The sequence below is a fragment of the Aulonocara stuartgranti genome, assembly GCF_965226115.1.
Source record: "Aulonocara stuartgranti genome assembly, chromosome: 14".
Taxonomy (NCBI): Eukaryota; Metazoa; Chordata; class Actinopteri; order Cichliformes; family Cichlidae; genus Aulonocara; species Aulonocara stuartgranti.
The window spans coordinates 32,212,929-32,224,781 of NC_138950.1; the positions used below are offsets into that span (position 1 = coordinate 32,212,929).

The window sequence follows — 11,853 nt, forward strand, 5'->3', positions numbered from 1 at the left end:
GACCTGGCAAAGAATTGGCGCAGATATAATAATGATTAATAATCTTAAACAGGTAGGAAGGAGGAAACCAGGTGAAACTTCATCCAGGGGTGGATCCAGAGGGATCAGCCAGCCCAGGAACTCCAAGAAAATCAGGCTTTAAAGGCCGCACTCTGACAAGAAGTAGAGTAGCTTTAAATTCATTTGTGTACATTTTTCTTATTGTATATTTGTTATAATCTGGTCTTTAAAAAAAAACCCAAAAAAACGTTTATATCACTAATCAATCTTTCAGACTTTTTCAATAATTTCACTGTGCATGCTTTTATTTATTTATCCATTTACTCTTCCCACACTCAGCATTTCTCACCAGTTGTTGGAACTGAATCTCAATGACTTTGTCCATCCTCCGCTGTGAGCGAGTTCTCACACATGAAAAGTAAAACCATCCGTGTGATCTTACTTTAATCAGATGATGTTTGTCTATAATTGTCACAGAGATGAAGACATGGTGAAGCATTCTCAGACCATTGGCTGTTCTTAGCTTTGATGGTTTTACAGTTCAGAATCAGATCAGAAGAAAGGTGCTGCAGAGAGAGTAAGAAAATAGGCACATAGCTCTTTAGAGAACATGCAGTGTTTTCTCTCTCTCCACGCTGTAGTCAGAGCTGGGTTAACCACAGGCAGACTTGGAGGGGGGAGGGAAGGGTGAAGAAGGTGTCGTGAACATTCACATGAAAATTGAAACTACATTAAATGCCAGCGTGAGCAGGAGGCAGAAGCAGGCGAGCATGAGAGCCGTACATCAAATACCTGAATTTGAGAAACTTAAGAAAATTTTGCCGCGAAACCTTTTGACGACGTGTTAGTGAGAAAGATGACAGCTTCCTATTTCAGCTATTCTGAACTCTTAAGCAACACTTTGCACTGCGCAGAAAGAAAGAGTTCAAGAGTGGGAAGATTGCAATATGTGTAGAAACTGCTAACAGTGTAAAGGAGGGAAGATACGCCAACTAACCGAGCCAGCCTGACACATGTGAGTATCAGCTATTTCTATACCACTAATGTGCTTGTGTTTAATTCTCTGTCTAACATTGTCTTGAGTTTGATGTCTAGTTATTAAAAATGATTGTCCCAGAAGCCAAATCTTAGAGGAAACTTTCTTAGTTTTGTATACTTTTTTTTGCTGAATTATGCACTGTTAACTACCCAGATTGTCTTTTTTACTGAATGGACCTTCTGTTTTATCTACAGCTGATGTCCATAGATGTAGACAAAAATATGTCAATGTGTTTGTGTCCAGGGCTGTTCACAGTTCAGTTAATGGGACAACAGCCATCCCATGGAGGAGCAGCAGGAGGAAACTGTCACTGCTGGATCAGCTGAAAGGCTGCCAGGAGGCCTGGTGCCCTGGGGGAGCCTGGGACAGAGAGGGGGCTCACGCTGCTATCTGTGGGACACCTGCTGGGGTAGGAGCAGACATCACTGAATGACTCTCGCTGTTATTATGTGACATCAAGCGTCCAGTGTGTGTCAAATGAAGTCCAGATGATTGATCAAATCATTCAAGGATCTCCCTGTAAAGCTTCCCACTAACACTAAATAATGACTCTGTTTCCTCACACGTCCTTGATCTTAGTCATTGCCTGCTACTCAGTTTTTTTTCTTTCCCCTTGTCCTATTTGGCAGTGTGGCGATCAGAATCGTTGTCCGACGGCCAAAAAACGCCCAACAGATTCACTTTCCCAATTGGACCATTACGGCATAACAGCCCACTTGATAGTCATATTTTATTAGAATTTGACCAGTTTAATCAACTGCTACTCAGTCGATTCAATTTTGACAACTCTTATGCAATAAAACAACTTTACATTTAATGACTTACTTACTTTGCATTTACTTTTAGACTATTTTTAAAAAAAGAAATCTTAGTTCTTTATTTTTTTCTCAGTTTCCTGCCAGTGTCTCCCACTTCCCAGTGTGTCCTCTCTTCTGCTTCCTCTCCCAGTTTCGCTGCTTTTTGCGTTCCCAAGCTCGAAGTCGCGGGCATCATTTAAATTTTCTCTAGCAACCAAGTGTTTTTTGTGGGTCTGAATGTTGACATGCACTCGTCACTTAAATGTAGTTCCTTCTTTTTTTTCTATTTGAGGTCTGATAACACAACGAACGGTTTTAAATGCAGAAGTAGTGCTGAATAAAAGCGAGTTCATGTCAGGGAAATGACATTTCATGGTGGGTTTGGCTGCTGCACTCGCAGGGAATGTAAGTAACAAAGTAACAACGTATGATGCTTTACGTATTCATTGTTCTCGGTTATTATAAAGCGTGACATGGAGACAATTACACTGAAATGCAAAACTCTGACTGGCAGCAACAAGTCGTTGAACCGTGACAAATGTGCTATGGAGGAGGAGTGTGCTTTTTTTGTTTTGTATTAAGTGTTAAGAGACAAGTTTACTGGCATAATGTGATAAGCAGAATGCTGTGGAGGTTGTAGTCGACTTTTGTTCAATCAGATGTTGGAAGGGAGGGTTGATTGACTCATTTCTTCTTGTTTTTATGAATGGCAAACAGTAAGATGGCTGTTATGAATCAGTGGAAGATATATTTTTCCTAATTGCCGCCGTTTTTGCTGTCTTTCGGTGTGTTTCTGTGCTCAGAGTTTGGTGACTTCAAGTAAGCTTGTCAGTCTTTATTTTTGTACACACAGAGCCTGAAAACCACTTCCTCTGTACATGTTTGTAAATGTGTGCTGGTCTAAAGAGCACCTTTGAATTTGGCTGTGATGATGTAACTACTTGACAGAGCCGTTGCCTGGGATTACATGCGTTTTGCTTTACTCAAGTTAATTGTGTCTCAACTGGCCGTTTTATTGTCTTTGCTTCCAAAAAAGGTGTCGTGATCGATGCAAGTCTCTGTGCAGACAAAGCAAAGCTCTGTGTATAAAAGGAGACATGAAGAAGTGAAAGGGCCTCTTGAGATATTCACACCAGAAACAGAAACACTTCACATTTTTTTCTAAAGTGGACAAATACCAGGAACAAGATTAGTCTTTTACCATCACTGACGAGGCTAGAGTCAGCAGTACAACGTTTTAGCCTCATCACTGACTGTAACTGATCCTGTTTCTTGTACATTTTTATGCCATCTAAGTTAAAATACATGAATCACGTTAGCCCGCTCGAGTTACAGCAGTGCCTGATTCAATGAGGCCTTTACAAAAGCTAGTCACAAGGCACGTTTAAAGACAGAATGAGTTTGATATGATCTGAGAGTAAGAACCTAAAAATAAATGCCCTAACTGCAAGACCCTATTCACAGTAATGCGAAAAAGAAAGTGCAGCCACTTTCACTGCTAAGGTTTTGCATGTCAGCACATATAAAGATCATCTGCTCTTTAGAAGGTCTTCAAATTATTCAAATGCAACCTCACATGAACGACAACAAATGTCATACTGTCATTGTTTATCAGCTCTATAACATCAAGTAGAAAGTACATCCTCTGATTCATTAGCTTGTAAACCCACCTTTAGCAGAAGTATTTCTTCAAACTAATAAAGTCACACAGAGAGTGGGCAGTTTGACTGGGCCATTCCGATGCCTTCATTTTCTTCTTTTTCAGCCATTCTGTCATAGATTCACTGCTGTGTTTGGGATCATTGTCCTGTTGCATGACCCACTCTGGGTCAAGCTTTAGTTGTCAGACAGATGGCCTCACATTTGACTCTAAAATACTTGCAGAGGAGTTCAGTAATGCAAAGTATCCAGTTCTCAAGCCCGAATCATCACCCTTCCTCCAGCGTGCCTGACAGCTGGTATGAGGTTTCTGTACTAAAAAAGCTGTGTTTGGTTTTTGCCAAACGTGGCGATGTGCATTACGGCCAATCACCTTCACTTTGGTCTCATCTGTCCAGAGAACATTGTTCCAGAAGTCTTGTGGTTTGTTCACATCCAACTTTGCAAAATTAAGCTCTGGTTTCTCCTGGCAACTGTTCCATACAAGCCATTCAGTCCTTTTATAATCGTACTGTATCATTTAGTGCTAACTGAGGTGTCGGTATTAGATGTAGCTCTTGGGTTTTCTGCAGTTTCTCTGAGCATTGCACGGTCTTCAGGTGAATTTAATAGGATGCCACACCGGAGAAGACTGTCATAAATGATCTCTACTTGTTAATAATCCCTATTACTGTATAATAACCCTGTACTTCTACAGTAATAAATTACCCTGAACTTACAGTCTATTTCTGCACGACATATTTCTTTGCTGCAGGTATCCCTGAGTGCCAGTTTAAGGAGTCAGCACATGGTTGAAAGCTGGGCAGGAAACTACACACGTAAAACTCTTTTAGTTATCATTATGATTATGGTTGTTCGGAAGATGGTGGCATTTTGTGTTAGCATTTGTGTTTATTTACTTTAGTCCACTCTTGTACTGGTTTATAGTTTTTCCACCATGAGTTAAGACAGTTTAGTCGGCTCTGATGGCTAAAACAGAAGCTAGAAAAGAAACAACATCTTTGGGGTCGTGGTGTGTGCTGCTGTATCACACATGTGGTGTGAACTGTGAGTGAATAAAATGCACAGTAGAGAGCTCTCTCTTCTTGTCAGACTCAAGGGCTGCATGAAATATGAACGAGTCCTGCCACCGGCCTGTGGGCCACTCTTTGAAACCCTCGGTTTTCAAGGTTTTCTTGTATAGGATTTGATTGGTTTTAATGAAGATGGATTTGCGCACTAACAGTGTTGTGGGGCTCAGTTTCAGGTTTTAGTTTTGATGCATGCGCAAAATAAAACATGAAGAATAGAACATGGTTAAAGAAAATCATGTGATGTGAGCGGTCCTAAGCCACACTGGTTCGTCACTCAGAGTTAACCATCATCTACAGATTCATATCAGCATCTCTGAGTGGGCAAACAAACACTTATCAGCACTTAATGCATGAGCCCTTAGACATTTGCAGTGTGCATGACGCTCTGTCACGTCGAGATCAAATCAATTGACTCTTGTCACAGAAATTCTGACACATTTCTTTGTAAACCACACGCTAAAATAGTTTTTTTTCTCTCTGTGTCCATCCATCACTCAGTTGTTCTCTTACTGCTGCCTGCTTACCATCTGGCCATGCCTTGTAGCCTGCCAGCGTGAACATTTAACCCTCTCGAGGCAGGCGTTGCCGATTTGCAACAGTTAAAAACTAACAACCTGATTACCCCACATACATATTTTATGAGTTTTTTTTACTCAGAAGTACCACTGCAGGACTTGGTTGTGCATTAGCAACAAAAAGTTTAATTTGAGCCTGAGAGGGTTAAAAGTAAACGTTCTCCTGCTTAACAGGTTTCTGTGACAGTTGAAATCTTTAAATGAGTCACACGTGTGTTTCCCTGCAGAGTTTCCTGGTTGTGCGGGACTCTGTGACGTCTCAGCCAAGCCTGCTGTGTGTGTCTGCCGGAGCGCAGAATGAGGAAGTCTTTGATTATAATATCAAATGCACAGGAGCAGGTAGGATCCCGCCACATGCAAACATCTGTGCGTGTGTGTGTGTGTGTGTGTGCGCTCGGGCGTGCATGTATGTGCTTGTGCTTGTGTGTGTGTCTGTGTGACCAAGCTACCAATTTCCCTGCGTCATTTTTAGTGGTTATTTTATGAGTCAGTACTTCTGTCAAACATGTAAAACTGAACCAATAAATAGAAAATAACCTACGTAGTAACGTCATGGTTGCACTTTCTCTTCTCAGGTTTGTGTACCTGCAGACATGGCAGTTATTGTAGATTGATACAGATTAAAACATAAAACTCTGGTCCTATTTTATTTATTTACCAAACTTTTCCACTTACTGATCTACATGATGTATCTAAAAGATTAAAAAAAATCAAACACTAAAGGGTCATCTGACTCCTCTAGCCTGCAACACCCTCTTCAGGCTTTATAAACCACACACTGCCAGGAAATAATCAAGCTGTAAAGCTACTGTGGAAATATGTGAAACCCTAACGCTGGCTTATCTTAAGTTCCCTTTTAGTTTTTTTCTGGTATAAACTTTGGTGCATTTCCAGGAAAGTATTTTTCACCAGAGCATTTCAGAATGAGACTAAAGCTGCCCACTCTTTCTGTTTCTCTCTGACAGTTTTCCAACTGTCTGAGTCTCATCTGTCTTTCTCTGACTTGACTCAGCTGGTGCTCTTCTACTCTCTGACCAGGTAAGAATCTCCTGTCTCAGCTACATAAAAAACTCTCCATGCTTGGTTATTGGTGGAACTGTGGACATTGTGAAAGACTGTTCGAACCTGTGTTTAACCAAATCCTGTCTGTTTATCTCTTGGATCTCTCTCCCTCTGTGTTTCAGGGATGTGCTGGATGTTTGTCTCCACATTCCTCACTGGATCTACAGCGTAACAGACACAAAAAAAGAGCGTCTTTCACAGCTTGAACCTAGTGCGTCCGGGCCTTCCTGAGCTTTTGCCTTTCATAATCTTCAACAAAACAATACAAAACTGTGTTGAGGAGCCTTGTCAGCTAATTTCACTGATATCTCTGTTGCAGAAACTTGGCTTTCCACACCGCCTGATCAACAGACTGATCAAATGTCCCAAAGGGAACCAAGCAGCATGATGTGCTCCATACAGGTATGTTGCTTATCTACGTGTGTGTAGATTTTTGTGAGGGAGGGGGAGGGACTTAAGGGGAAATGGTGTCTTTACTTCCTTCAGTGGGTAAATCAATAGCCTGGTAATTGTCTCAGAAACAGAACATTCATCATGCAACCAGAAGCACCACTCCAAAATAATGTTCAGGTGCCCACAAGAATATTTAAATTAAGAATAATTTAACTTTCTAAAGTGGTTATATGTGTCTATTATGTAACCAATGTTGCGTTCTATCCTGTTAACACTGTATGTATGTGTTTTTTTTCACTAGCTGACGTCCACAAACGGGGCCCTGTGTATCATCAATCCCCTCTACCTCCGTGAACACGGAGACGAGTGGCTGACCCACAGGCCAGCTGCCGCACAGCCGTCAAATTTCAGACGCCTCAGCACCACCCGGCAATGGGCAGGCGCAGGGTTACAAAGTAAACGAGCCATCTCTTTGGAGCAAGAAACCCCTGCTCCCAATACAGAGAGCTCAGGTCAGTGCACAAACTTCAGATTTCACCCAATATAAAAAAAAGCTTCCTCAGTTCTGAACAGCAATGTTAGACAGTGTAGTTTCATTTCCCCTCACAGTTTTGGAAAACAATGCTTCTATCTATCCAGATCAGGAGATGCTTTGAACTTAAAGTTCCTCTCCTTGCACTGTTTAAACCCCTAAAAACCTTTTCTTCCCTTTATAAAAAATAAGCCTACCAATAAACTCGTAACTGTGTTTTCCATACATTTTGTACATGCAGTCCTGGTCAGTTCTGCTGAAGTGTGTGAGAGGCAAAAACACAGGAGTTTCTAAATCAGGAAGTCCTGGGCCACAGAGAGTATGCTGTTCCTGCAGGTCAGGGGGAGAAAAAAATCCACTGTGTCTGGTGCAAACAGGAAGTGGCTTTGTGCGAGCTTTTAAAACTAAATGGAAATATCACCACAAAAAGCATTCATGTGGGTTAGCACTTATTAAAATACTTTAATCATTGTCAGCTGTTCTGTCGTCTTGCTCCACACTTGCACATGGCTTGACCACACTGTTAATTGCTAGCTCTGACAAGTTAGCCCTGCGTAGCAAGTGGACAAAACTAATTCCTATGGTTGTTTTTGAGACTGTCAGAGGTACATCATATTTCAGAAATAGTTAAAATGCCAGTCCTGTCTTTCTGTTTATGTCACTTGTGATATCAGTAAGTGGGATCAGTTAAATTCATTGCAAAAAACTGTGATGTTATTCAGGTTTAATCAGAGCCTGTTCCGCTGATTCTGCACCAACTGAGCAAACACCAGCAGGGGTGGTCCTCCGGCGGCCCAGTCGGGATTTAGTAATCGCCCAGCCTCAGAGGGTGAGCACGGGGAGCCTACCTTCATCCACTTCCTCCACCCCCAGAAATGGAACACCTGAGTTGCAGCGCCACAGCAGCCCCGTGCCTCAGTCTCCTCACAGGGTGTCCTGGATTGAGGATGGCGTCTGGCTGCCTCCACCCAGGCCTTCTTCCTTGCTCCAGCCTCCATCACTCGAGCTTGACTCGCTTTCAATCAGCAGCATAGAGGAAGAGATGGAGCCCCAGATGCTAAGCTCGTCACATCACCACGCTTCAGCACACCGTTTGGCTGATAAGGTCCTACATCGCCTTTCTGCCGTGGGCCAGGCGCTGGGTGGGCTGGTAAGCCAGAGAAAAAGACTGTCCAATCGTGTGCAAGAGCTGAGTGAGAAGAAAGGTGCTGCATTTGCAGAGGCTGTGAAGGGATTTGTGGAGATGACATCGAAGAGAGGGACTGATTCTAGCGGTGTCACAGGGTCGGAGTTCTTACAGGAAGTGAGATTATCACTCACATCACTGAGGGAGACACTGCTGGAATATGCAGAAATCCAGATGTTACTGGAAAGCATAACTGACTTAAACGACTCAGAGATTGGTGAGTGGGCTGTGACATAACACAGAAATGATTTTAGGTTTTTGTTGTCAGCATAAATGACAGAATATATATTTTGCATTCTTAAAACCTTGTGGTTGAACACTTAGTGCTCCAATAATTATCCCTCTGCTATCTTTTGATCCTGGTGTAGACACCCTGGTGGAGCTCTCCATCCACAAAGTGGCTCTGAAGCCTGTCTCCAGCCACCTCTACTCCTGCATAGAAACCTCCCGAACCAATGATGGCACCTTCGAGCGTCTCCAGAGCAACCTGCACTTGCTGGAAAAGAACGAGGTGACTGAACTAGGAGGTTCAGCAGGAGTTGGAGTTCCTGACTCCGTCACGCTTGATCGTATCCAGCAGAAATGGAATAATATGCACGATGTCTACTCTCCAAACAAGAAAGTGGAGATCATGCTCAAAGTCTGCAAGAGCATCTATCACAGCATGAGTGCCAATGCTAGCTCAGGTAGCCTGGCAGTGTTTCGTAAATACCACTCTTCTACTTTGAGTCGCTTGGTTGCTATATCCACTTAAAGTCATGTTCTCCTCACAGCAGGTAAAGTGTATGGAGCAGATGATTTCCTGCCCTGCCTGACGTGGGTGCTGCTCCGTAGCAACCTGGTCACCTTGCAGGTAGACACAGATTACATGATGGAACTGCTGGATCCCACACAGCTACAAGGAGAGGGTAAGCCAGTTATAATTCAAGGACAATGTAGAGGAAGTGTGATGCTCCATTTGAGTAAATCATGTTTGAAACTAAATAGAAGTTTTTCTGACTTTACTCAGAAACTTAGTAAGTGACTTACTAACACACTCTGACAGTAATGCCTATGTTTGCCTGGTCAACAACTATCTGGAAATCATCAGATGTGAGAGGAAAGTGTGTATTCCCCGACTGGTTGTGAGTGGATGCTGGAAGTTGCTAGGATGAATTGGTCAAAGGGATTGCTTTGGTGGCTAGCAGATTGCTGCAGTCACCAGTAGTTTACATGTGTGTTTACTCCTCGATAAATGTAAATAAACTGTGCAAAGTAAGAAACTGGGCTAAAATGTGTTTACTCAGGGAGTGAACAGCAAATGTTTGCACACAGGTCCGCATTTTTCATGGAACTCTAACAATCTGCTAGTAATGGCTTTGCACATTTTTCCCTAATGATGGCTGCTCACTGGTCTCCAGGCCCACGTGACTAAGGGCTTATTCTTTTAAGTGAAGCCTTTTTTATAGTCCTGCAAATGTGTTCATCTGCATACCAGTTTAAATTTTGATGGAGGAGTGGCTCTTGTGTAGTCCTCCAAGATCCTGACTGCACATGATTGGATGTACACGAACTTAAAAAGTATGGCCTTTTAAAGTCTAAAGATGACTATAGACTATAGAGGGCCTTACCCTTATAATTTTATTCTTGCACTACTAATATGGCATTGCATACTTAAAATAATCCTTACGTTTTCTTAATTTTGTCCTTGGTGCAGCCCTTTAGTTTTTCAGCTGTCTGAAAAAAACAGTTTTAGCTCCCCTTTGTTTTAGTGATCTTTCTTTTGATTGGCTGCCCCTCGCACACAGGAAACAGCAAGTGGATGGTGTTTCTGTTCTCGCAGCCTCAGAGCTGTATGCCTGGGATGTCACACAGCGCAAAGAACAAACAAATATGAGCATTTAGTGTACTCCCAAGGGCTAAGCTTTGGGTTTAATCAGTCCCCCTACATGTGTGGAACTTTATGATGACACTTTGTAGTTGTAGTTTTGTAGTTTCCCCCCTGCTTATAGGTTGTCTCACTCAATGTCACCTTTTTCTATATCCCCATATCAACAGGTGGCTACTACCTTACAACTCTATATGCCTCTCTCTACTACATCAGCAGTTTCCGCCCACGACTGGCTGCCCGTCAGCTCAGTGTGGAAGCCCAACAGTCTCTCAATCAGTGGCATCGCAGACGCACACTGCACTGTAACCAGTCGCGTCGCAGCAAGCACAGACGGACTATTCGGAGGCAGGTTTGTCGGGACGGGAGTAAAGATGAAAGCAAAAATGAAAATGCATCTGTTAGTATGGAGGGGTCACAAGAACAGAAAGAACGCAACACAGAGGCTCTGCAGACACTGAGCGAGGAGACAGGGAGGGAACAAGGAGCCAATGACCAATCACAGCCTACTAGTCCAACTTCAGACTCTCAACCTGTGACACAGGAAGAGGAAACAGCAAGCAAACAGGAAGATAGCCAGACTTCTGGTGAAGGAAAAGAGGAGGACCACAGAGCATTATAATGAGATGCACGTCGTCAGGAGAAGGTCAAAGACCCTCAAAATGTTCTTACTGGTCAAAGCTATTTCACACCTGTTGAAATTCTTGCAAAGAGGTAAATTAACCTTTTAGCATGTGTCACTAATACCATGGTGTCAGTTAAGGTGAACGTGTGCCTGACTCAGCCTGAGGATTGGGGCTCCTCTTGGGTCTCATTATAAAGCTGGAGGGTCACAAGTTGAGAGGATGAATGAGATACTAAAGTGACATTTCTTAAATTTGAGCTGTTTTCTTCTAAAGTGTAACAAGGGGTGTCACACATGGATACCGCTCTCTTGTCACACTCCAAAAAGATTCAAAGCACTGGTCTAAATGACAACAAGTTCAATGTCATAAGTGAGCTGTAAAGACAACACTTGTTACTAGAGACTTGCTTAATGGGAGCTTATTTGGCCACCATCATCAGTGTAAATGTGTGACATAGATCTAGTAATTGATCACATTGATCAATTAACAGTATATATTAAACATAAGCGATGTATTTGATACAGTTGCTTTATCACATTTCCTAAACCCCCCTGACCAGGAAGCGGTTGCATTTTGTAAGCTGTGCCCTGGGTTGGAATCCTTCATGCTGATTAATTTAAACTTGTATCATTCGACATTTTTAAATGTGGTCATATTAAAGCAGTAGCCTGCCAAAAGAGTGACGTCATCAAGGTCTAAAAAAGTCTGCTTAGGTTGTACAGTTTATTCTGCTCTTTTTAGCACCGCCTACAACAGACGGCTATTTTCAGGTAAATGCAGTCCCACTTTGTGTTGCTCGTAGAGTTTATTATTATTATTATTATTATTATTATTATTATTATTATTATTGCAGAAGCTTGCTCCAGGATGAAATGCTAAAATCTACTTGGACTTGTTGCTAACTTTATTAATTTTGTTAATAGCGTTAAATGGTGTTAACAGTAACATTTTGACAATGCTATGGGCATGTCTTTTCCTTTCGTCCTAAAGTGGCAATAAATTAAACTAATCAATAAATAAAACTGAATCATTTGATTTTCTCAA

General features: G+C 42.2%; 1 protein-coding gene across 3 annotated transcripts; it reads left to right on the forward strand.

The window, feature by feature from the left end:
* Window positions 1-647: 647 nt before the first annotated feature.
* On the forward strand, window positions 648-11,853 carry rinl (Ras and Rab interactor-like). 3 transcript variants are annotated; one of them, XM_082502615.1, is made up of 11 exons: window positions 648-1,015; window positions 1,283-1,448; window positions 5,371-5,482; window positions 6,109-6,181; window positions 6,328-6,416; window positions 6,525-6,607; window positions 6,900-7,110; window positions 7,853-8,533; window positions 8,685-9,002; window positions 9,090-9,224; window positions 10,354-11,853. In XM_082502615.1, coding segments are annotated over exons 1-11 (2,322 nt in total). In that variant the 5' UTR covers window positions 648-1,013; the 3' UTR covers window positions 10,806-11,853. The 3 variants fall into 3 exon arrangements, with proteins under 3 accessions (XP_082358741.1, XP_082358743.1, XP_082358742.1); XM_082502617.1 differs by lacking the exon at window positions 5,371-5,482; XM_082502616.1 differs by lacking the exons at window positions 648-1,015; window positions 1,283-1,448 and adding an exon at window positions 2,024-2,241.

Bases quoted from the DNA above. Each gene is read 5' to 3' on its own strand.
- rinl (XM_082502615.1), top strand. The intron at 6,417-6,524 runs GTGCGTCCGGGC...TCTCTGTTGCAG, and splicing joins TCTTTCACAGCTTGAACCTA to AAACTTGGCTTTCCACACCG. The intron at 9,225-10,353 runs GTAAGCCAGTTA...CCATATCAACAG, and splicing joins CACACAGCTACAAGGAGAGG to GTGGCTACTACCTTACAACT.